This window comes from Hippichthys cyanospilos, chromosome 17, assembly GCF_059441005.1.
Source record: "Hippichthys cyanospilos isolate Australia breed blue-spotted pipefish chromosome 17, RoL_Hcya_1.0, whole genome shotgun sequence".
In the NCBI taxonomy this organism is placed as follows: domain Eukaryota; kingdom Metazoa; phylum Chordata; class Actinopteri; order Syngnathiformes; family Syngnathidae; genus Hippichthys; species Hippichthys cyanospilos.
In genome coordinates, this window is record NC_142385.1 from 9,828,832 (window position 1) to 9,852,937 (window position 24,106).

The window sequence follows — 24,106 nt, forward strand, 5'->3', positions numbered from 1 at the left end:
TTACATACCAATAGCTCACTTTTAATTTTTCAACACATAGGCCTTAATTTGTGAACATGCATTACACAAGTACCTTCAAATTTTTCATTATGATGAGTAAATCGAACAGTAAAATAGATGACATCATAGTAAAAAATGTGGAAAAAATATTAAAGACATTACAAGTACATTACTAGTTTCAGCCTAATGCAGCTATTGTGTAAACATACACACAAAATAATAGTGCAAAAAATGTCATTCTGTATTTTCTCATTCCGAAATTCTGTTGAATGAAACATATGGCATTATCAATAGGACAAATGGACCTGTGTTTTTATGGCAAAAATTTTTGTTCATTATTACTACTGTGTGAGCGCAGCCTCATCAGACACTGGGCCCTGTGTTTCCGCGGCGTCGGCATCGTTAATCATCTCCTTGTATTTACTCTTGAAAAATCCAGCCTATGAAGACAGAAATGTTGAAATATCGTCAGGATGTATTTGTGTGACATATTCATTTTGTTCATGAAATTCTTTTCTCACCTTAAAAAGGACACCTGATAGTATAAGCAGGAAAGCCAGTCCTCCTAAGGAACCGCCAACTATCTCTTTGGTAAAATCCGGTTGGGGATATACTGCTACTTCTGTTTCAGTCTGAAATCACCAATAACATTTGAGTCAAAATATTCAACCTATCCCATCTTAATGTAAAAATCACCTTGTGTACAGGAGGATTGTTATTAGAGGATGTCGAAAAGAAGATGTAGCGGTCCTTGTCGTACTCCAGACTGGCCGTGGTGATAAACATCAACTTGGCATTGTCGAGTCCGGTCTGTTTGCGAATAACATCAGACTTAGTTGGGCTGTGCGATGAAATTTGTTTACACCCCCATGCACAATTAAGCACTACCTGCTGAATCCACGACGAACTCATATTGGCTGATATTTGATAGCGTTTGCCTTCCAGTCTCCCCATGAAGCGATTGCACTTGAACACCCTGCATGTGGCCACCGAGCAGTCCTGAGGGACATTCAAGCTAATTTGATGCAGGTCTACCTAGGAATTTCCTAGTTATAAACAAAAGGTTGAGTTGATCTTACCACCATCTTATTTTTTTGCACCTGACTCACAAAATCTGAGACTAAAGGGCTTTCATCATTGCTGTAGTAGCAGTCGGGAATCTGAAATGGAGACAGTTAGCTACTTATATCTCGCAATGTTCAGAGTGACAGTACAATGCCCTACCAGCAAAGAGCTGAGATTGGCCCAGATGTCCTTTTCGCCAAGCTTCACAGGCACCCTGATCGCCACTGTCACGTTAAAAGCTCGAATGTTGTTGGAAACCTAACGCAAAGTCAAAGAGTGGCGCTTAAACAAAATCATAAATGGACCCGGAGATATCAATCATCACTTTACCAGAACGGATTGCCGGACTGATTTCTGCACGTCATTCTTTCCATAGGTGAAATTGATGTAGCTTATAGAACTGTAACAAAATGTATCGTGAGTGGTAAGCTCAATTAATGCTCGTGTTGTCATTACCGTCCAAATACGCACCTTTCCATTGTCACATAAATGCTGTACTTCACATCAATGTCTTTTACTTTGTAAAGTTGGCTTGAAGCCGAGTGTTGCTGGTTCCCGCTGAGAGAGAGAGAGAGATAACAATTGAAATGTGAAACTAAGAATAATGTCTTACACTCCGGTTGAAGAAACATACCTCGTTGCATTTGCTGTGACAAAAATCTGGTTACCCAGTCGACTGTTGGTTTCGATGCCGTATGAAACCACAAAGACAGCCTGAAATGGAATTAAATTAGAGATTACTTTTTGGAGCATTTCAACACTATCAAGTGTAGTTTTTCTCAGATTTGGCAAAAGTATTATGTGCTTTTATACATAAATAAACTGAGAACACTACATTCATATATGTTTGAATAATTTATAAAGCGTTCTGTATTCTACTATATACGCTACGAAAGGTAGGTTGAATGTTTTTGCATAGCACTGAACCAACCGTTGAGTTACTCCTGAAAATGGGCTTGTCAACGGTGCAGTCTGTCTTTCCCCGAGATAGGCCACCTTCACTGTCCAAGGAGTTGCACTCAATTCGTCCCTTTATGGCGAAAAGAGATCCAGAATCATGTTTGTGTCGACGTCCAAGCTACGGTCATTCTCAAAAACCAGTTTGTTGATGACGTTTTACTTGTCCCCTGAAATATTTCTTTTAGATCTAGATTCGAAGAATCAAACGAAGAAGAACAAGGGTATCCAAATTATGGTTATTGGGAAAGACGGCAGATTTCAACGAGGAGCAAAAGAAGCCATTTTGGATCTACTGCTTGGAGCTGATTAAAAGTCAATATCCCAAGGGTCAAGGGTCCCGTAGACTCCATTCAAGCTTTGCTAATCCAAAATGATAGCTAGAAAGGAAGAATTCTTCTTAACGTTCATTCCTACCTGCAGGATGGTAAACCTTCTATAAGATAACTCTGCTGGGTATGTGAGAACAACAAGGGTGTTGTAGGAATTTTCCCCCAGGTTCTCCACAGACACGGTAACGTTCAAGAGTTCGTCGATGCCCACTTTGACCTCCAAAGATCTGCTCCAGGATGAGAGAGGTCAAACATCTCAGAATCAAAACATCAAAACCTTGATTATTACCTGCTGAAGTTGAAATCCAGCCGGAGGTTATCGATGCATTTATTATCCGCGCCGCAGTCGATCTCAAAGTCTAACTGTGGAGAGCAGATGAGAGGCGAGCGCCACAAAACTTTGCATGACATCTCCAAAGCTTACAAGGGAAAGATGCATAAAGCCATCTCACTGGATAAATGATGGTTGGTTGGGCCTCTTCGGCCAAACTTGGGCTCAGGTCATAGGCGTTGGGTGAACCATCAAAGGTGAACTTGAGCTCATTGTAAAGAGAATTGAGAGAATCTTCTGGGCAGGGCTGTGTCAACATGTCCATGAGCATCAAACGGGTCATTGGCGACATATCCAACAACTCACCTCAACAAGGAAGTCGACAATGGAGCATTGCGTCACTGATAGTGCAAGATCCATGGACCCGTTCTTTTCTCGGATTTTCTCTCTGATGTAAGCTCGGTTGTTGGGCGTCTTGCGGTTGGCATCCAGCGTCAATGTATAATTAACCCTCGCTGTGGCTGTGATATTTTCAAGTCTACACGTTAATATGATGCAGACATGCGTGGTTGAATGAAGAGTGGAGAATCGGGCACCTCTTTGCACGTTTGAGCGCCGGCTCATTACGAAGCAGATTTCGACCACAAAGTTCTTTGGATTGTTGCAGTCGGCGTTTTTTGTCGAGATTTGTTTCGGGGTGTAGGACAGCATGCTTTCTACCATTACGATAGGCTTGGACCTGAAAACACAGAGGAACATGCAACATGGGCAGTTCAGTGAATGGGTGGTTAGTACGTCTGTCTCACATCGAGAATGTTCCAGTTTTGAGTCTCAGAACCTTTTGTGTTGGGTTACGGGACTAATTGTGAAGGTTTCTCTGGAACCTGTCCAGTTCTTTTATCTTTGATGCTTACTTTTGTATTAGTAATTACCAAAAGGCTGTCTGATATCCGTTAAAGTATTCACTGTAATCCAGAAAGATGGAGTTGTGGAGCCCTATTCTCCTGGAAGTAGAAGAAGGTATCACCAAAATGGTTCCTAGCCTTCTTCTGCCTTGGCTGCCAACCCACACGGAGAACGACTCTGCCTAACCCATGTGACTACGTGTAACCTTACGTTCTTCACCGGATTCCGACTAGATGATGTGCGCCAGGGTGCAAATAGAAAAAAAAATGCAAATCAAGGAAAGGTTATAGCAACGCCACGGCCTAGCTCAAGTCAGCAATCTAATCAAACAGTAGGTGGCAAAGAGGCCTAACAGTTTCACGTTCTCCCCATGGTTGATCTCGATCCTTTACCTGAGTAAGATGACTTTTCCTTTTGAACCCACTGCAAGGTCAGGCAGCTTGTCCCCACTGAGGTCCGCAGAGGACTGACTGATGGACATGCCGAAGAACCTGAGTCGCAACTTTAAATCTGAGCCAGCAATCCTCTAAATATACAAAAGTAACAACCAACGATGATTTGTTGAATCATCTAAGACTTCACTCTGTGTCCAGCAAATAATAATTGTCGTCAATTCACCTGTGAGAAAGTTGTAGAGATCCCCGCTTGCTCGCCATGAAATATGTAGACGCTGCCTTTTCCGTCGTCCTCCAACGGCGCCCCGACCGCCAGATCACTGAGGCCATCCGAGTTCAGATCAGGCAATACGGCAAGCGAAGAACCGAACCGCCCTCTGGGGGACTGGACTCCTCTGAGGACTGTCGGCGAGTCGAACTGACACTCAACTCTCTGGTTATTACAAGAAGATGAGGTTCACTGATAATAAAATAGAATTGAGAAGAAAAGTAAGAGAAAATAAATCTTGAGGTGACTCACCAAATTATTGACGGTGCAAGCATAAACTCTTCCTTCTCTGTCCTCCTCCACAAACGTGGGGGCAGATATGAGGACCACGTCCGTGCTGTCGTCCCGATTCACGTCCATGGCGCTGACCACCGCCCCGAAATATTCGCCGATCTGATACTGCGGCAACAAAAACTGTTGTCATATCGACAATGTGTACAATTTTTAAAACCCTATACTCTGTTTCTTTCTTTTTTTTTTTTTGATTACAGCTTTTTTTGTTACCCAGGGGATTCATCTGTCAATCCATTTTTCCTATTTTCAAACTAGTCCTTAAAATGTTTTTCCCATAATGGCTTGTCTTAATATATTTCATAAAATTATTCATATGGCCAAAACCTACATATATTTCTGAGTTGATACTTTTTTCTGTTTTAGTACTTGAAAATTCCGATGTTGTGAATTTAGGCCGATACTAAGGGCAAAGTAATATAAAACTGTTAAATGTTCTGAAAAGTCATTTTTGTCATTACTTATATAAAAAAAAAAATCTCTCAAATGCATGTTTGTTACAGTATGGAAGAAATTTAGGACTAGGAAAGAAAAAAGTTAATAGGACTCAGAATTCTGTTTCTTTTTCAAATTTCTCACTTTACAGTGAGAAGGTGAGTCAGGATTAACAAAACTAAATAAAAGAACTTTAAAATCACAGTTTTTGCAGTCAGAATTTTCAAAATAGCCAAAATTCGAAGTATAAAGTGAGAATTTACACTTCCATTCTGAAAAATCAGAATTCTGACTTGAAAATGAGAAATCTTGAAATAGTCAGAATTTTAAGAAAAATATCAGAATTCTGACTTTAAAGTTAGAATTCTGAGAAAGGTAAAAATCCTGCAGACCTATTTTTTTTTTAATTCACTAGCTTTAATCCTCTAAAACAAACTCCAGTCCTTGAGGGCTTGTATCCTGCATGTTTTCAAACCTTCTCTCTCAAACACACCGCTTTCAAATGATTAGCATCATTTTCAAGCTCCTGTAGAGCTCGCTAATAAGCTAATCATTTGAATCAGGGGTCTAGGGGAGAGAAAACCAGAAAACATGCAGGATACCGGCCCTCAAGGACTGGATTTTGGCACCTATGCTAAGTATTATAGACTTATTGTAAAACATCCATCCATTTTTCAACCGGTTGTCCTCACAAGGGTCATAAAAATAAATGGTCATGATTTGTGTGTTTTTTTGTTTTTTTTTATAATTAAGTATTGTTTTGGTTAGATACTTATTCAGGTCTTGTCATCTCACACGGTTTTTGTTTCCGCCTGTTCTCGCCAGTCCAGCCCCTTGTGTCAACCAATCGGATCCTTCCAGCCATCTTGTCTTGTCCAGGTGTGCCTCATTGTCTCATCAGTTTGCTAATCTGTTCTGTTTTCTGTCATTGTTGGGTCATTGCTAATGTCATGTTCGAGGTAGCAGATCCAAGTCCAGGAAGTAAAAACTCAAGTTTCAGCTTTCGCCATTGGTTCTTCTACTCAACCGGCAAGTAAATGTTCATTTATAATGAGTATTTTCTCAGGCATTTGATATCAGGAATGAATACATAACAAAGGGGACGTACCTGCCATTGGAAGGGATCTATTGTTTGTTCAAGCCTGTTTTGGGAAATCACCCTCACAACTCCTCTGTGTTGATATCTGGGTGCACCGACTATCGTCACCCTCCCGGACATCGTTTGGGCAACAGTTACGGAGTAACCTGAAATTGAAACAGGAGAGATGCGATGTGGCTCTACATCCAGCAGATGACGCTGTTTGTATTTTTTCCAATAGATTGTTAATATTTCATACGGAGCCTTATATGTGTGACGTATTTTTCGCATTTATAGGCGTTCATGCGCTTTATAATCCGGCGCGATTTACACATTTTTAGTTTTTTTTTTTCGGGGGGGGGGGCGAAAAATAAAATAACTTACTCACCATGTAAAGGCTTCATTTTTTTACCTCTGCATTTCAGTTATGCATGTATTTTTTACAATTCAAATGTTATAAAACCCTGCTTGAAATTTTGATTTGATATATGAGCTCCAATTTTCAAGGTTCAAAAGTTTTATTGTCATGTGCAAAGTGACACTACACAATTAAATACTTATTCTGTTAACTTCCCTGAGCAGACTACATTCCACAACCGAGCAAATAATAAAGTGGGGGGAAAAAAACAATAGGGCAATAAGGGCAGTAATAATGAACTACTAATAATATATTCTAAGCATATTATGGAGTAGATGGTGGAAGAAACTGCATACTTATGAGGATGATAGTGCAAAATATTATGTACTGTCGTGCAAAATATTATGTATTTAGGAGCTTTCCTGCACTGTGGAGGGTTTGTAAGTTGCATGTGTGTGAGGAATTTTTCAGAATCTGGGTGGCTTGAAGCAATCTATATGTGGACATTGGTGCAAAAACTGTGTTTTTGTAGAAGGTACAATTTTATAAAATGAATCCAGAAACTCTTTTTAAATCAACAAAACAATACTTTTTAAAGTTTTTGGTTGCAATTTGATTTAAAAAATGTTTTAATTGAATCATAATTATATTCTTTTAAAATTTTGATTCATCTTGGGTTTGATCTAAATAGTCTTTAAATGTAATTAAGAGTTTTTTTTTGTTTTTTTGTTGTTTTTTTTTACTATTGTTCAGATAGTGCTTTCCATAAATCATCTTAATTCTTAATTTGTGATTGTCTATTTTTTTCTGTTGCCATTCCCTTTAGCGCAGCTTCATCTGGTGGATGCTGAAGGCAACCCTAGCCACTACTGTATAGCTTCTATTCTATGCACCTTATAATGCGGTGCGCCCTTTATATGAAAACAGCTTTAAAATAGGCCACTCATTGACGATGCGCCTCATAGCGTGGAGATAATTAATTGAGAACATTAAATCTGCCTAGCAGCAAATGATCAAATTGATATGCCCTGGCAAGTAAATTTGTAACTTTTTTTTTCCTAGTAGGCAGCCTGTCAAAAGTACAGAGCATCCCAAAATATGATGTTCATTACAATATATCAAGTGGCCAGCGTATTCATACCCAGATAGCTGTCTGGATCAATGTCCATTGGCAAGTAGGAACTTGCACCCTGGCCTGTATATGTTTGGAAGCCTCCTCTCCATTCGTTTGCCCCGACAGCCGCGATCTGCATTCCCTTGAATGACCACAGAAATATAAGGAACATATTTTGAAAACGACTGTGTGCATGCGTGCTCTGTTTTTAGTACCCCAGGCACATAGACGGCACTGAATCCCCGCTGAGCCATCTCCATTTTGAGGCTCTCGCCGCTTGATTGAGAAGAACCTGCCATCATGACATAAATGCGGTATTTCATTTTTTTCCTCATTGTTTTTTTTTGAATTTGCATCTTTACCTTCAATGGCAAAGATGCTGTCCTGCAAAGTCTGCCGTATAGCATCAAGCGCGACGAAGCTCTCCACTTGAAAAACGTGCTTTGTTGAGGGGTAAGACGCGATGGTGTTCAGCTCATTTTTTGCCTTTGCTTTAGTAAATGCCCTGCCCACCTTGGCAGGAAAAAAAAAGATATGTGGTAACATTGAAGCGTAAACTCCTAAATCAAAGTTGTCATGCGTGAAATACGACTCACCCCTATAGCAAATCGAACAATTTTTTTTTTTTCGGCTTCACCCACCACAAATGGCAAGTTACGACTGTCGTAAGATTCTCCGTCTGTGATCACTATTAGAATCTTCTTCACATTGGGCCTGGATCCTTTGCTTTCCACAAATACATAATCCCTATACCAACACAATAAAGAGTATGATTTATTTTAAACATATCATTCAGCGATATAAGATGTAGAAAAAAAAACAACCTACACAACACTTTTGATGGCTCTGGCTGTGTTTGTGCCTTTTTTTATCTGTTTTATTCCATTAATGTCATTTCTCCAGTTGTTGATGTTGAAGTCATTGAAATAATTATTGATGGTGGGATTGTCGGAGAATTGCACTACGGAAAACTTGGGAGGATAAAAAAGAAAGTACATGAAATTAATATAAAAGTACAAAATAGTCTAATAGTCTCTCACCTTGGAATCTTTGTCCACAAATGAGTCAATGAGATTGATGACAAAAGTCTTCATTTTACTGAAGTCTCCCGGATTCACGCTCCCCGAGCCATCCAGCAGAAAGGCGATGTCTGCTCTACTTGGACACGCTTGACAAAAACAAACAAACAAAAAAAAAAAAACACACTTAAAGGAATATTTGTATCCAACAAGTGCCTAAATAAGGTGAAACTCTCAGAACATGCTCGCACTATTTATTATTTTGACCTTCAAATGTATCTGAATGGGATTGCACCCAAAACAACGGTTGTCAGCGAGCAACTTCATCAAGGTAGAATTATTTATGCACTCTGGCACCATCTTGTGCCTTTAATCTGATTTGCAAGGAACCATTGTACCAAATGGTTTTTTTGGTTGTTTATCTTTAGCCCCCCCTGTTTTAAATGCTTTGTTGTAAACCAAACATGTTTATGAAATTCCTTGAGTTGATGTCATAAACAATGATGGCCAAGAGGCAGGACTTGAAAGGTCAATAGACAAGGATTAAACCACTTGCGACATTAAAGCGAACTGCCCGTACATCTATTTTCGCCATTGCCAACATCCAGTCAACTTTTTCAGGAAGAAGAGTAGACCTGATCAAATTCACCTATACTAGCAACTAAAAGAAGAGTGAAAGAATCTCAAGCAGCCGATAGGATTCAGAAGCAACGCTGAATTAGCTAAAGAGGTAAATTTATCACAGATTTTTGATTTTTATTGAATATACATTTTAAAAAAATATAACTTGAAACCAACAACATTTGGTTACAAACAAGTTGTGCTAGCATAGCTAACGTTAGCGTGTTTGCAGTGTGAATGCTAAGTGAGTATTGTTAGCACTACAAAGTGTCTTGTCTATTTATTAAACATGGCATTGTTAATGAGTGGAATTTTTTTGAATAAACACACAAAGTGTTGGTCATAATCTTGAGGGAAGGAGGGATTAGTGAAATGAGGCATCTTTCAAATCTTGCAGTTTTAACGTTAGCCTACAATTAACATCACAAATTCCTTCTTTAAAATGGAAGTCAAGTTTCAAAGAAATCCGACAATATTATGTTTTCTGTGCCCCTACTAGTCTATACATGTCATTGATATGTTTTTGAAATACGAATCAAGCCGCAAAATCCACCATTTTTTATCAATCTTGAGACAGCGTTGGCCATTTTGCCACTTGCCGTCACTTGAAAATGACATCACAGGTGCTCAGGGTAAGGATTTGTCATTACCTGAGTTTTAGTTGATATTCCACAAATACAATATTAATCTGAATATCGTGTTTAGATTACCGGGGCTGCCTAGGACATATTATTGTCCAAAATATCGACCCGACTTCCTTTTTCGGTGTATTTTTAAAAGTGAATCACCGTCAAGAGAAGAAGGCAGGGGAGGTCCCACTTGATCCAAATGGTTGATCTGTAAGCACACACCGTTGTACATGGTGATGCTTCCGCAGTCTTTTGGTATGGTCGGACCACATGCCTGTAAGAGACCTTCTGATAAAGAATATATATACCCACCCTGACATGCAATATCACCGTGACTCACCAATGTTTCTTGTGTGGTTGGATCAATTGTCATAGTCAAACCAAGAGACATGTTGACGGCAAAAGAGGGCTCTGTGAGGGACAGGATATTGTTTATATGTAAAGAGCTGGCATAAGCCAATTTAACACCTGGTTTGATTAATTCATTTTTATTGAATATATGTATATAAACAAAAAAAAATGGGAAAAAGTAAAAGAAATCGTCATGGGATATTGCACTTCAGTGCCTTTTATATGTTCAAAACGAGGAAGTAAATTTGACAAACGATACAGTACACATTGCATTTTTTCCCTAATTTTGTTAATGCTTAAGGCCCCTATTCGGCATGTTTTGGAGGTTTCTGTCCTCCTAACACACCTGATTCAAATGATCAGCTTACCAGCAAGCTCAACGGAAGCCTGACAACAAACCTGATCATTTGAATCAGCTGCATTGGATGACGAAACATCAAAAACATGCAGGATAGGTGGCACTCGAGGACCGGGTTTGGACATGCCTGGCTTAAGGCGTAGTAATTAAAGTTATTCATGATTTTTTTTCTTTCAACCACTCATTGTTTGGTGGAATTTATTCTACCCTTACATATGTTGGTTCAATTTATTAAAAACAACAAAAATATTTAAAAAATTGTACGGTCGCCGTTCATTGGAATGTTCCAAAAATCGCAGGAAAATCAATGTCATAAGTCTTGTGAAAATGCCTCTCAAAAATTGTGATTATATTGGTTTTACATGGTACAACATTTGGACAATGATTATTTTTGTACACAAAATCTCGCACATCCTGCTGCAATCACATAGAAGTGTCAGAATCGTTGCATTTTGAAATGTTGCATGTTCTAATCATCTGCTGGAAATTTCTGCTCCCTAGAATATTTTTCCATATTGATTCTTTTATGACAGGATCAAAAAATTTCCATAATTTGTACCATAATACCATAAGGTTTTAAGTCATATGTTATGTCTGGTAATGTGGCTAGAGCAGGCTGATGTTAATGGCGACTCAGGTGGTGAATGCAGGTAGTACAGCGAGGATATGGAATTTTACGCCACTTTAATGTGATGTAACCATGTAATTATCGTCTTAAGATACCAGTCAGAATTGGCCTCGACTGGATTTAAGCATTGATTGTTGACATTCTGTTGTTAAATAACCCGTCACGAGACACAGTACCCCCTAGGCTCACAGCACACATGCAATTGCGTTTGCCTCGGTTGTACTGATCTCACGTTGGGGAAACTTCAACTGTTTTCTGTATTCTGTGGAATGCAGTTATTACTGGATCTTAGGCAATCACACAAGATCCTTTAAACAAGAGGAATGGAAAGTCCCTAAACATCTAAATCTATTACAAAATGGGAAACATTGCCTGTAAGTGTTCATGTTGGTCTGTCAGACTAACCACAACGAAAAACACCAGGTGTGGATTTGAATAAGTGTGATTAACTTCTGCCAATAACAATGGGGAAAAACAAAATCAGAGTCATGGGACAGAAACCTATAAAAGGCCAACGCCCTAAGACTTGACGCTCCCTTTTGCCTTTGCCTGCCAAGAGAGTGAGACTTGGAGAGAGTCTCCACACCGGATGTAAGACGTTGTTAGTCTTCGGAGGATTATCTCGCATTTCGGTAAGGAACCCATTCTAAATTTAATTCATCCGATAGCCAAGCTAATAATGTCATTAATTCTGTAATAATGAGAATTGAAACTGATCACTTTAATTCCCATCCAATTTTAGAAATACACCCTTTAGAGACTTTCTACCCTTTCTACTTTTTATCCTTAACTTCTAGTTTTATTTTAGCATTATTTTGCTATTTTTGCACTTGGTTTCTTATAACCATGGACGGAATTCTATTTTAATCATTAATTAGAAACAAGAGATTGCGTTGAGTGTAACTTTTTGTCGTATGTATTTAGGGGGCATGGTAGGCCCATACCGTCACCTTATCGTGGTGGAGGGGTTTGCGTTTCCCAATGATTCTAGGAGCTAAGTTGTCTGGGGCTTTATGCCCCTGGCACGGTCAGCCATAGCAAACAGGTCCTAGGTGAGGGACCAGACTAAGCACGGTTCCTCCACCTTAATGATGAGGAAAAATAATGGATTCACGTTTCCCTCGCCCGGACGCGGGTCACTGGGGTACCCTTCTGGAGCCAGGCCTGGAGGTGGAGCTCGCTTGCGAGCACCCGGTGGCCGGGCCTGCACCCATGGGGCTCGGCCGGGCTCAGCCCGAAGAGGCTACATGGGTCCTTCCCATGGGCTCACCACCTGTGGGAGGGGCCATAGGGGTCAGGTGCAGTGTGAGCTGGGCGGCAGCCAGAGGAGAGAGCCGTGGCACTCCGATCCCCGGCTACAGAAGCTAGTTCTTGGGACATGGAATATCACCTCTCTGGCAGGGAAGGAGCCTGACCTGGTGTGTGAGGCCGAGAAGTTCGAACTCGCCTCAACACATAGCTTGGGCTCTGGTACCAGTCCTATCGAGAGGGGTTGGACTCTTCTCCACTCTGGAGTTGTCCGCGGTGAGAGGCACAGAGCAGGGGTGGCCATACTTATTGCCCCCCAGCTCAGCGCCTGTACATTGGAGTTTCTCCGAACCCGCTGCTGGAGACCAGCAGTAAGGGATGCCGTCAAGCTGAAGAAGGAGTCCTATCAGGCATCGGCCTGTGGGACTCCAGAGGCAGCTGACAGGTACCCACTGGCCAAGCACTGTGCAGCTTCAGCGGTTGCAGAGGCAAAAACCTGGGTGTGGGAGACGAAATTCTGGTCCACCATCCAACGTCTCAGGAGGGGAAAGCAGTGCATCATCAACACTGTGTATAGTGGGGATGGGGCGCTGCTGACCTCGACTTGGGACGTTGTGAACCAGTGGGCAAAATACTTCGAAGACCTCCTCAATTCCACCAACACGTCTTCCCTTGTGGAAGCAGAGTCTGAAGATCTGGGATCTCCCATCTCTGGGGCTAAAGTCACCAAGGTGGTCAAAAAACTCCTTGGTAGCAAGGCCCCTGGGGTGGATGAGATCCAGCCGGAGTTTCTTAAGACTCTGGATGTTGTAGGGCAGTCCTGGCTGACACGCCTCTGCAACATCACGTGGACTTCGGGGTCAGGGCGCATCCTTTTCGACACAGACTTACATATGCAGATGTTCATCGCTCAGCAGGACAGCATTAGAGCTGCGCTGGGCTAACGGGACATCTTAACCCTTTAAACGGAGAGTCGTTCAGGACTGTTAGTAGTCCTTAGATGATTAACAGGACTGAGGTAAAAGTAGGTCAGTGAGTTATTAATACAGTAGCTGTTATTTCATATCTTTCTTAAAACAAGGCACGCTCCCCTAATCGGATGTAAGCATAAATATATGTAAATAAATGTTCATATAGTTGACTTTCCCTTTACGCTTCCAAAGCTCAATGTGACATATGTAAACCACCATGTTTACAGTAACTCTGACGACTGACTACCAGTAGTTCAAATTTTTCCTCTGTAGAGGACATTTGTAAACCTAAATATCTCCCACCCAGTGCATCCAAACATGCTCTATAGGGGACATTCAGAGCTTTCCAATGATACCAAATTTGAAGGGGTGGGGCTTGGTTACCTTGACTTCACCGTAGAAGAAAATGGCTTACCTCAAGGCAAGCACTTTTATGGGAAGAGGAAAAGTGAGTGTTTAATACTTTTTATCAAACACATTTTGTTCTGAAATGTTGTTGGCATTTTATTTATAAGACTCTTATGAACACATTAAAGTGTTGTTTGAGTTATTTGAAGTGTATTTCAGCCTTGTATTCAAGTGTTTAAAAAATGTCCTCTGTGGTGGACATTTGAAGTTATTTCGTCCATTTTGCTCTTTTCTGGAGCAAGGTGAAATACCACACCTGAAGAACTGAAGACATTCTTTGGAAATTCTATTTACATGGGCTGTCTAGGATATCCAAACATTCAAATGTATTGGGCCTCAAGTACCAGAGTAAAAATTTCGGCGGAATCCATGACCTGTGTGTGTGTGTGTGTGTGTGTGTGTGTGTGTGGGGGGGGGGGGTCTTTTATCAGACCTAAACAATCCATGGCAGTGCCTATGAGTCATCCACCCGAGACATAACATACTGTGCACATTTATAATAATAGATCTTCTTTTTCCTCTCTGGAGGAAAAATAAGTAGTGTTTTAATTTTATCAATATATTCTATTGTTCCCTGGCAGACAATCCAAAGTTAATCCATTTGAGTTCTTTTGCTAAGCAAAAAAGTAGCACCTATGAAAGTTCAAGCTGCCATAGTAAGATTATGTTCAGCTTTGTCTTTTTTTTTTCTGAATTCGAACTGTCAAACACATTGACAATTCCTACCAAAGCATAACGCTCACCTGAAACAAGCATCGCATCGCAGGCGTCCACGGAGCATTTAAAGATTCTCCCTCTTCTGTCTGGTGAATACTGATCAAGGGGTGCGCTGACCAGCAATCTGTTAAAAATAAACCAGGCGAGCCAAATCGTAACATAATGCAACGCAAATGAAGTCATTTTGATCCAATTCCTTAACTCACTTGGATTGCCTTTGCACTATCTGGTATCCAAAACCTTTTGCATTGTTCCTCAATGTCTTCCAAGCCACGGGGTCAATATTGAAGCAAAGTGCAGTTTTAAATACTGAGAATTACAAAAAACAAGAACCGGTTGTGTATTCATGCTGGTGACGGATTTTAAGACTGACAGCAATAAAGTCACAAAATGAATTCAATTCCAATGTTTTTCAAAATCATCTTGAAATAGGAGAAGCGACTTCTGCTGGTTGCCCCCACAAAATCTCCAAAAGGAGATAAAAAAACAAAAGAAAACAAAAGAAAAAAGCTGCAGTTTTTTTTAGGTTATTTTCAGGCATTCAATAAAATTAATGCTTATCTTACCTGTCATAAAAATGGTGGTAGTAGTGAGCCAGTCCATTGTGTGACTGCACTGAAAGACTGCAAATTTTGCAAAGCAACAGCTAGACAGGAAGGAGCTGAAATGGTGGCAAAAATGACGGAATCAATAACGTGACACCTAAAAGAGGTAGTAAGAGGAATACTGAGGAGCTCAGAACAAAATTGACAATATTGTCTCATTGTTGGTGGCGGGGAACTCAATGACTGTTGATATAAATACAACGAATTGGAATGAAACTTTGTATTTATTTTCATCTTCGAAATTTGTCAGTGGCAGATGAGTGATTTACTTTCGCTCCTACTTTATTTTTAACATAGTATTAATCTTTTAATGTGACAAAAATATTGAAAGTGACTCATTATTAATCAACCTGGGTTTATTTCTCCTTTTGCTTTTACTTCCTCTGCTCTGTTAAATCCCATTGCTTTAACAGGAAGTTTCACATTACACTAGTTTCATATGAGGCAGACATTTGTGCAATATCCCCCTTTTCACCGACTGATTTACCGAATCAAGACTTTTAAAATAGTACCGACATTTTATGTAGGCATACGCAGTAAATGAAGGAACTTTATTTGTGAAAACGCAAAGCAGGCAGATGATCTAATCTTTTGCTTATATTTAGCAATTCTTGAGATGGCAATATTACTCCGTGTAAATAAAGACTTGTTTGAGGATAAGCACTGATTCGACAACAACAAAAGTCTATTTTTTGACTTCTGATTAAATCCAAAACCCATCTGATAATTTAGCTCAATTTAAAAAAAACAATGCATTCAAAAAAGTTCTCCCTTTTATTTGCATAGTGCTTGTACTAAGAACAAATAAACCGCTAGCTAGCATCAAGTTTCCCCATATCTTTGCTAATGCTAATTCTGTAAACTAAGAAAAATTCTAAACCTGACATCAAATATACACAGTCTGGATGCTGAGAAAACACATCTAAATACACCCAGAAACTACCACTGAAGGATTTTTTTTTTATCTATTTCACTAATGAGCCACTCAACCCTCGCAGAAAAACAAAATAGAACGGGCATGCCAGTATTGCCCGTGTGCAACTTTCTGCTCGACGACTGGCCGATCAAAACTTGTGCAACTGGGCTGTGGTCATGTGTGACCTTTACCATGCGTGCCAGCTGACCCCGACTTCCTCCCGCCGGCAAAGGATGACCGGGAAAGGTCACAGAAAGGTCAAGGATCAGCTCGCTCGCTTGGATTACGGAAGGAACATTCTCGTATATAATGGTATCTCACCGCTATATAAATGTGGCTGTGCTTCAGTCAGTTGCACGTGTTTGTTGTATAAGTTAGTGTTTCTCAAGCTGTGGTCCGTGGACCTGTGTGGGACCCTAAATCATGGCTCATGGGTCCACAAAATGGTGCATATATGCGCTTCAAAAATGATGTGCCCTGATATGATGTGACAGCAAGTCCATTATTATATACGTTTTTTTTTCCTCTTCGCATTTCTCATCGATGATAAAAACATACGTTAAAAAATGATTCTTTTGGCCCCATTGTAAATATAACTTATAGTAACTTAAAGTAGGTAATTTGGACCAGAGATGTTACTGATCTTGGCAACTCAATGTACCTCCTATTTTCAATTAAAAAAAAAAAAAAAAAGGACCATGTTATAAGTTTCAATTTTTTTAAACTAAATATTTAATGTAATCGCTGTTTAGCTATTCATCTTAACTTTTTAATGCTGATGACTCCAACATTTTGTTATAAATTTAAAATAAAGTTGCTTCAAAAAACAGCAATTTGAAAAGTTGCTCTATGAACATATGGTTAGCAGCATCTTCACAAAGTTTGAATTTTATTTTTTTCAATGTCTCATACCAATATTTATATATACGTATATATATATAATATAATTTTTTTCTCCTAAAAACCACTCCAAACTACAAACTACAACCCCATCTATTTAAGCACTGTAACATAGTAGCATAGTAAAAAAAACAACAACACAAGAATAGTATGCTATTGACCCAAAGGCATTATTGTTGCCCCTGAGAAATAAACAAGATATTGGCGAAAACAAAGTATGGAATTTGGATTTCATGCATTTTTGCCATATTTGGATAACCAAACACACTTGGGTCAAATTGACCCAGTGACTATATTTGCTATTCCTCGCAAGCCAACATAACAGGAGAATACGAATAAATACACCTGAACTGAAAAGGTGATTCTTTTTCATACCACCAGAGGGAGCTCCCAATTCAATAGCGATACCTGCACCACACTTTTTAAATCTGTCCCAAGGCATTTTGGTGAAGTTGTGTAAACCCGGTATTAGGATATCGAGGGTGCGTCAACCGCTTTCTCCAAAACGCTGCCCGAAAATTGTTGAGTTTTCCCTCATTTCTGCCCCTGCCGTTTTGCACTCACTAAACCGTTTGCCCTTTCGCCGTCCACCCGCCACCGCCACCGCTCCAGCCGGCGACGCGCTGAATGTCACGAGCCATCTCGGATTGCGTCCTGTTCTTTTTATAGCCGAGCAGCTGAAATGTGAAGGGTCACAACGGGAGCATAAATACTCGGGCCAGCCGGCCCAGAAGGTGTCGCAGACGAAGGCCACTTCTCTACCTCCCTCTTTCTTCTCCCAGCTCTCCTTCTGATCTCAAAGGTAAAAGGACAACGCTGGCGTCGACTTGAGTCACTTTTCCGCGTTTTGGGTGTTTTCCGCACGTTTTCGTTCCGCCCGATAAGCTTTATCGTGTGGTTTTACTTTTTTGAGTGCACTTCAAGTATCAAATTCGCATGATTGAAAATCACTTTGGTTATTTTGGCTCCTGCATATCTCACTACCTTAAAAGTACTCAGGCGTTTTATAAATAGGCTTGTGATTATGTTAAAACCTTTTTTACAATAAAAGTGTTCCCTCGTTTGTCACTGGGGTTTTGTTGCAAAAATTACATGAAATATGTGAAATCGGTGAAGTAGAGGTCATTTTATTATTTTTACTGTACGTTGTCATTTTTGTTTGATACAGTGCTTCTCAATTATATTTTGCCAAGCCCCCGCCCCTCAGAAAGAGAACTTTTTGACCCTCACCTATAATCGACATGTTGACAATAAATACGATTATTATCTACAGGAAAAAAAAAATAGTGTAACTAAACCTGTATTTTTATCATCAACAAAAGGAAAAAGCAATATAAATCAACTTTCAGCTACTCTTAATGATTTCTTAAAGTGTTTATATGGGTTACAGCTTAGTCTAAAACGGAAAAAAAATAACCCAAGTGCATCAAAGTATAATAATATATATCATTTACAATGATTTAGTTTTATATATTTGTTGTTGTTTTTTTTTTTGCTTATATATGTAGTATAGTTTTCCCCATTTATGTGTAAATTTTGATTATTTCTAATACGGTTTTGTTATCTATATTTTTATACTTAACTGTATTTCTTTGTGATAGTTCTGATATCACAAATTATTTTATGATAATGTTTATTTTCCATTTCAATGTTTTCTTTTTTTTTCCATGTTTTTCATTTCAATGCAATAATTACACCACACAGTATATGCTTTTCTCAGACAAGCATCATTTTCTTAGATTTTATAATTGCATTCACAAAATTCTAACCTTGAAAAAAAAAAATTGAAAATGAAACCGCAAAAGATTAATCGCATTATAGCAAAGGATTACTATATCCTCCTGACACCCAGCCCTTTCATTTATGTCCACTCTTGCGTCCTTTTTTATGTCAACAATAAAACAAAGTTAATTGCGTTCAAACCAAACATGTTAAGGCATCACCGAAAAGGCCAGTCCTCAACTGAGGACACAGGGACTTAGTAATGTAGCTCCAATGAATCAAAAGACCGTAAACTAATATCCACTAAAGTGGACGCGAATACGATGTCTTTCTGGAGGTTCTAATCACTTTGTTGTGGCATGTAGAACTATTTTGTTCAAACTATGTTAGCACTATAGTTGCTATTTTTATTTTTTTTTGTATTACATGGGCTCTGGTGTCATTTATGTCACACCCTGCTGTTAAGACAGTGCATGCATTGCTGCGCAGTTTAAATTTAGTTCAGCCTCGTGTTGCGAGGAGGAGGAGGTGACGCATGCAAGAGAAGAGCAGGAAAGGTCACAGATAAGAGCGAAGAAAATGAAATGGGTGGCACATGTGGGGGGGGGGGGCTAAAAGAGTGACCAACCAGACCACCATTTGCCGGTCAGGCAGGATGTTATTGCGCCTGAACGTTTCGCTTTGAATCAGAAACAAAAGCCAGCAACATGCCCTAAAATGTTTAATTTTGTTTTCTCCCCGAAGAGTCAAGATGCCTCACGCATACCCCTTCCTCACTCCTGAGCAGAAGAAGGAGCTCAGCGATATCGCTCAAAAGATCGTCGCTCCCGGCAAGGGAATCCTCGCCGCCGACGAGTCTACCGGTAAACATTAGTCACACTTTCCCCGTGTATATTTAAGATATATCTATTTGGGCAAGCTTTTTCAAAGAGGCAATGTAAACAAAACCTTGAGGTGATGTTGCCATTCAATGAGCGGAAAATTAATTTGCATCAGCTTGTCCAGTTATCCAATTTTAAATAATCAAATGAATACAAAATAGTTTTAACCTTAACTCAATAGTGAGATAGCAAAAGGAAGCATGACACCCACAGAATGAGAAAGAGGCGGAGTTTCAAGATGTCTCAGTCGCAAGTGTCCAAAGATTTCTTCTAGAATCCGTGTTTTTCCATTGTCCAATTGAGTCACAAAACTATACGATAAAATGAAGACATGCTAATAAAACTGATTAGAGAAAAAATAGGAAAAGGACCATATATGGGCATAGATTTCTACCCAACAGGAAAAGGACCATATATGGCCATAGATATCTACCCAACAGGAAAAGGACCATATATGGGCATAGATTTCTACCCAACAGAGATGACATGTACTTCTGGTTTGTCAAAATTTACATTTCATTTCAGATTAATGAATGAAATCTAATGTCATGTAAAAAATTACAATGTTTAATGCACCAAAATGAAATAGCCCATATTTGAACACAGGTTGGTCTGAAAAAGACATTTTCTACATGGCATATCATATAAATTAATGACAATAATGATTTGCAACCTTTTTACCTCCTGTGAAATATTTCAACCATGTGCATCCAAATCAGTGCAAGGCATTTTTGGATTTAAGACTCAAAACCTTTAAAGTGCAATTGACAATTTGCATTTGAAAAAAATGAACACCATTTTGCAAAGAAGTCAATACAACCCATTTTAGCAATATGGGGCTTCATGTTCAAATTAATTTGCTCATAATTTGAAAAGAAACCTACTGTTCCTGGCATTTAAAAAGCATTCATCTAGTTATGCTGATACCTCCAAAAACCCAATTAAAATTTTACGTGCTCTCTGAAGTGCCCTCATTTAATCTTCGGGCAACATTTTGTCCAATCCTTTTGATCTTCACATCAAAAGAAGAGCTGAAATTTCACCCATACGGTGACAGAAATTACCCCAAAAATATCAAAATACTGCAGAGCCACTGGAATTAACTTTTGCATACACTTTACAGATCTCATTGGCTAGATAGGATAAGCGTATGCTTGAGTCTCAATAAATGCCATATATACGCTAATTTGGCCACTGTCGTCTCCAGGTAGCGTTGCCAAGCGCTTCCAGAGCATCAACGCTGAGAACACTGAGGAGAACAGGAGGCTGTACCGCCAGCTCCTCTTCACCGCCGACGATCGCGCCGCCCCATGCATCGGAGGCGTCATCCTCTTCCACGAGACCATGTACCAGAAGACCGACAACGGCAAGCTCTTCCCCCAGCACCTCAAAGAGAGAGGCATGGTGGTGGGCATCAAGGTCGACAAAGGTGTTGTGCCTCTGGCCGGAACCAACGGCGAGACCACCACTCAGGGTGAGCCTGGCCTTGCATCCCACTGCTACTAGATCCACAGCTTCACCAAGCAAAAACCCAATCCCATCTCCACATGAAGAACCAGAACAAGTGCAAATCGTTGTCAGCTGACCTGTTTTTAAACGTATACAAATTGGACCCTGACATAGAAACTATTTTTTGCTTTGACCCTCAGATGAAAATGTATTGGACACGCCTGGCTAATGGAATCAAAATAGAAAAACATACAAAGCAAATTACCATTAATTTGACCTACAAAATAGAAGTAAAAATGAACTGAAATAATGTATTTGGAAAAGTGTACACACCCCATGTTAGTACTTTCCTGTCCATGGCCCTCAGAGAAAAGGTAAGACAACCCTGTTCCAAATTTGTAATTTGTACTCCATTTTTCGTGAACCTTCGCCATTAGACTGGCTGATACGAGTATCGTCTGCCGTTGCGATGCCTTGAAATAAAACAAGGCATTGGCCCAATACCGATATTTTGACAAGTTTAGATTTAAGAATTATGGATGTTTTGCATTCGGACCGACTACAGCCACGAAACCACAAAACGGGAACGCTTCAAATAAGAAATCCAGTCGGATGATTCCGTCTATGTTGACCACGGCCTGCTTTTTTGCTCCAGGTCTTGATGGACTGTACGAGCGCTGCGCTCAGTACAAGAAGGACGGCGCCGACTTTGCCAAATGGCGTTGTGTGCTGAAGATCACCCCCACCACTCCCTCCAGGCTGGCCATCATCGAGAACGCCAACGTCCTGGCCCGCTATGCCAGCATCTGCCAGATGGTAGGACGCCAGTGCGCTTAAGCAAGCTTTCAGAGAACAAAGAAGAATTTGACTTGGCTATTCCCTCAGCACGGCATCGTGCCCATCGTGGAGCCCGAGATCCTCCCCGATGGCGACCATGACCTGAAGCGCTGCCAGTACGTCACGGAGAAGGTCCTGGCCGCCGTTTACAAGGCTCTGTCCGACCACCACGTCTACCTGGAAGGCACTCTGCTCAAGCCTAACATGGTGACGGCCGGTCACTCCTGCTCCATGAAGTACAGCAACCAGGAGATCGCCATGGCGACCGTTACCGCCCTCCGTCGCACCGTGCCCCCCGCAGTCCCTGGTGCGGCAAAAATCCATTTTCAGCAAAAACTAAAGCCTGTGCAGTGCCAATCAAAAGTTTGGAAACTCATATTTAATCCTTCATTATTTAAATGTTTCTTGATTGTAGATTAAGTAGTCTATATTATGTAGGGATATTGTTAAAAATATTACGATATTGAGAATTTCTCAAAACAGTGTAATCCCTTAGATAACTTTGCACTTAGTATTGTCTTGGATCAACTGCAGTGATTTTCAATTCACTGCTGCGCAGATTATAGCATTTATTTTTTTTTATGTCAACACTTTTGAGCGCCGTTGATGAGAAAGAATGTTAACAGAAGCCCTACAGAGGAAAGCCAATACTGTCAATTGATGTCAACTACTTACTTTAAGGGGATTTTTTTTTTTTTTTTTTAGGCTGGCAGTTTTTTTTTTAATAACGACTTTGAATTTTGAATTTGAAGTTTCCAAACATTTGATGGGTACTGGTATTTTTTTTTTCACTGCATAATCAAATCACCTATTAATCCTTTTTTAAATTTAATCCCTTGTTCTTTATAACACCCCATTAGTTGCATTTTTTCATGTTAAAACTAAAAATTATCATTGTAATTATTATAATTATTATTTTATCATAATAAATATTAGTTGTAGTAGTAGTAGTGGTTGTAGTAGCAGTAGTATTAATAATATTATTACTATACGTGCTAAACCTTGCTTGGTAGTGTTTTTATTTGACTTTTATTGTTTACATGGCACTTAAAAATGAGTATCAGTTATTATGGAATTATGACGACTTATTTTGGAAATTTGATTCTTTTTTTTTTTGTCTCCTGACATGTTTTTATTGTATTCTCGAGATTACAATTTATTAATTCCCATGACAATTAATGGAACTCAATTTGCAAAAAAAAAAAAAAAAAAATCCCTTCCTTGCTGTTTAAACATTCATACTGCATGCACATTACAGCCAATTCCTGAAAATGGTTCTTTTCTTCTTCCTGCTCAGGCATCACCTTCTTGTCCGGTGGCCAGAGCGAGGAGGAGGCCTCAGTCAACCTGAACGCCATGAACCAGTGCCCTCTGCACAGGCCCTGGGCCCTGACCTTCTCGTACGGACGCGCCCTGCAGGCGTCCGCCCTCAAGGCGTGGGGCGGCAAGAAGGAGAACGGAAAGGCTTGCCAGGAAGAGTTCATCAAGAGAGCTCTGGTGCGTCACACCTGAAATTCTTGTTAAAGGGTGCTGATAGCCAAGCAAACTTACTTGAGCCCTTTTTTGTCCATTTTATTTCATTTTCAGTGAGTTTTCAGTCAGTTAGCTTGTCGGCAACTGTGCTAGCTTGGCGAGCTAGCTTCTCGAACTGAGACTTAACCACCTGAAACCTTTCCTAACTAGAAAATAAAAATCAGTTAAATCCTATCCAACAACATGAGCAGTGATAGTAAGAATGAGAATGCTGAGTGCTCTCAAACACCACGTGTGTTGTTATAAAAAAAATGTTCCAGAGGTTAAGAAAAAATATAACTGAGATTTACTTAAGCTCAAAAGTAAACATGGATATTTACTGAATATGTATGTTCTGTCTTTCCTTTTGCAGGCCAACAGCCAGGCATGCCAGGGAAAATACGCTTCCACCGGAAGCAGCGCCGCCGGCGGAGAGTCCCTGTTTGTGGCTAACCACGCTTATTAAAGCTAACGAGCACAGCACGCCTTTGTCACCTCTCCGCTAACGTAAAGCCTCTCGGTTGAAAGCGCGGAAGATTTGGCTCCATTCCCTTGACCTGTTGCCAATTCACACCTTTTCTCAGGTGAATATTCCCACGCTGTTTTTACACAAGTTGTACTACTTTTCGTTGGATCGATTCTATCAAAGGCAGTGATGTATTTATACCGGTTCAATGGAATAAAGTGTTTACCCTTCTATGTCTCTTGACTTCCTTGTTGAATAATCAAATCAAATCAGGCACCTCCTTAGGCATATATGTACGGAAGTCCTCAAAAAATTCAAAGCCGTTTCTGGATAAAATCCTGATTGTTTTTTGATAAAAGTATAACAAAACTTAAAATGACTATAAAATCCTCAGATTT

General features: G+C 40.0%; 2 protein-coding genes across 3 annotated transcripts; one reads left to right on the forward strand and one right to left on the reverse strand.

Moving 5' to 3' along the window:
- Positions 1–15,041, reverse strand: LOC148409545 (integrin alpha-M-like). The gene is made up of 30 exons (XM_088438582.1): positions 14,987–15,041; positions 14,627–14,729; positions 14,447–14,544; positions 10,080–10,150; positions 9,899–10,013; positions 8,511–8,638; positions 8,299–8,441; positions 8,067–8,217; positions 7,833–7,983; positions 7,686–7,762; positions 7,498–7,612; positions 6,029–6,165; positions 4,447–4,593; positions 4,150–4,359; positions 3,924–4,057; positions 3,222–3,364; positions 2,992–3,146; positions 2,807–2,932; positions 2,644–2,717; positions 2,440–2,581; positions 1,997–2,095; positions 1,700–1,779; positions 1,537–1,623; positions 1,396–1,465; positions 1,225–1,323; positions 1,080–1,160; positions 889–999; positions 697–810; positions 522–632; positions 1–440 (listed from the first exon to the last, which is right to left on the reverse strand). The coding sequence occupies exons 1-30, from the start codon at positions 15,021–15,023 to the stop codon at positions 342–344; spliced, it is 3,408 nt and encodes a 1,135-aa protein (XP_088294708.1). The 5' UTR covers positions 15,024–15,041; the 3' UTR covers positions 1–341.
- aldoab (aldolase, fructose-bisphosphate A b) lies at positions 9,032–23,941 on the forward strand. Of its 2 annotated transcripts, XM_088438616.1 has the most exons (8): positions 9,032–9,219; positions 17,511–17,643; positions 19,308–19,426; positions 20,652–20,918; positions 21,549–21,709; positions 21,779–22,037; positions 23,028–23,227; positions 23,616–23,941. In XM_088438616.1, the coding sequence occupies exons 3-8, from the start codon at positions 19,315–19,317 to the stop codon at positions 23,706–23,708; spliced, it is 1,092 nt and encodes a 363-aa protein (XP_088294742.1). In that variant the 5' UTR covers positions 9,032–9,219; positions 17,511–17,643; positions 19,308–19,314; the 3' UTR covers positions 23,709–23,941. The 2 variants fall into 2 exon arrangements, with proteins under 2 accessions (XP_088294742.1, XP_088294741.1); XM_088438615.1 differs by lacking the exon at positions 17,511–17,643 and having other exon boundaries at positions 9,033–9,219.
- The last annotated feature ends 165 nt before the right edge of the window (positions 23,942–24,106 follow it).

What these genes read in the sequence shown, in the direction of transcription:
- LOC148409545 (XM_088438582.1), bottom strand. Translation starts at nt 15,023, where the DNA reads ATGGACTGGCTCACTACTACCACCATTTTTATGACAG. An exon ending in TTGTGGACAAAGATTCCAAG is followed by an intron (nt 8,442 to 8,510) that starts GTGAGAGACTAT and finishes TATCCTCCCAAG; the next exon opens with TTTTCCGTAGTGCAATTCTC. An exon ending in GCGCTCAAACGTGCAAAGAG is followed by an intron (nt 3,147 to 3,221) that starts GTGCCCGATTCT and finishes AAAATATCACAG; the next exon opens with CCACAGCGAGGGTTAATTAT.
- aldoab (XM_088438616.1), top strand. Translation starts at nt 19,315, where the DNA reads ATGCCTCACGCATACCCCTTCCTCACTCCTGAGCAGAAGAAGGAGCTC. An exon ending in ATGCCAGCATCTGCCAGATG is followed by an intron (nt 21,710 to 21,778) that starts GTAGGACGCCAG and finishes CTATTCCCTCAG; the next exon opens with CACGGCATCGTGCCCATCGT. An exon ending in AGTTCATCAAGAGAGCTCTG is followed by an intron (nt 23,228 to 23,615) that starts GTGCGTCACACC and finishes TTCCTTTTGCAG; the next exon opens with GCCAACAGCCAGGCATGCCA.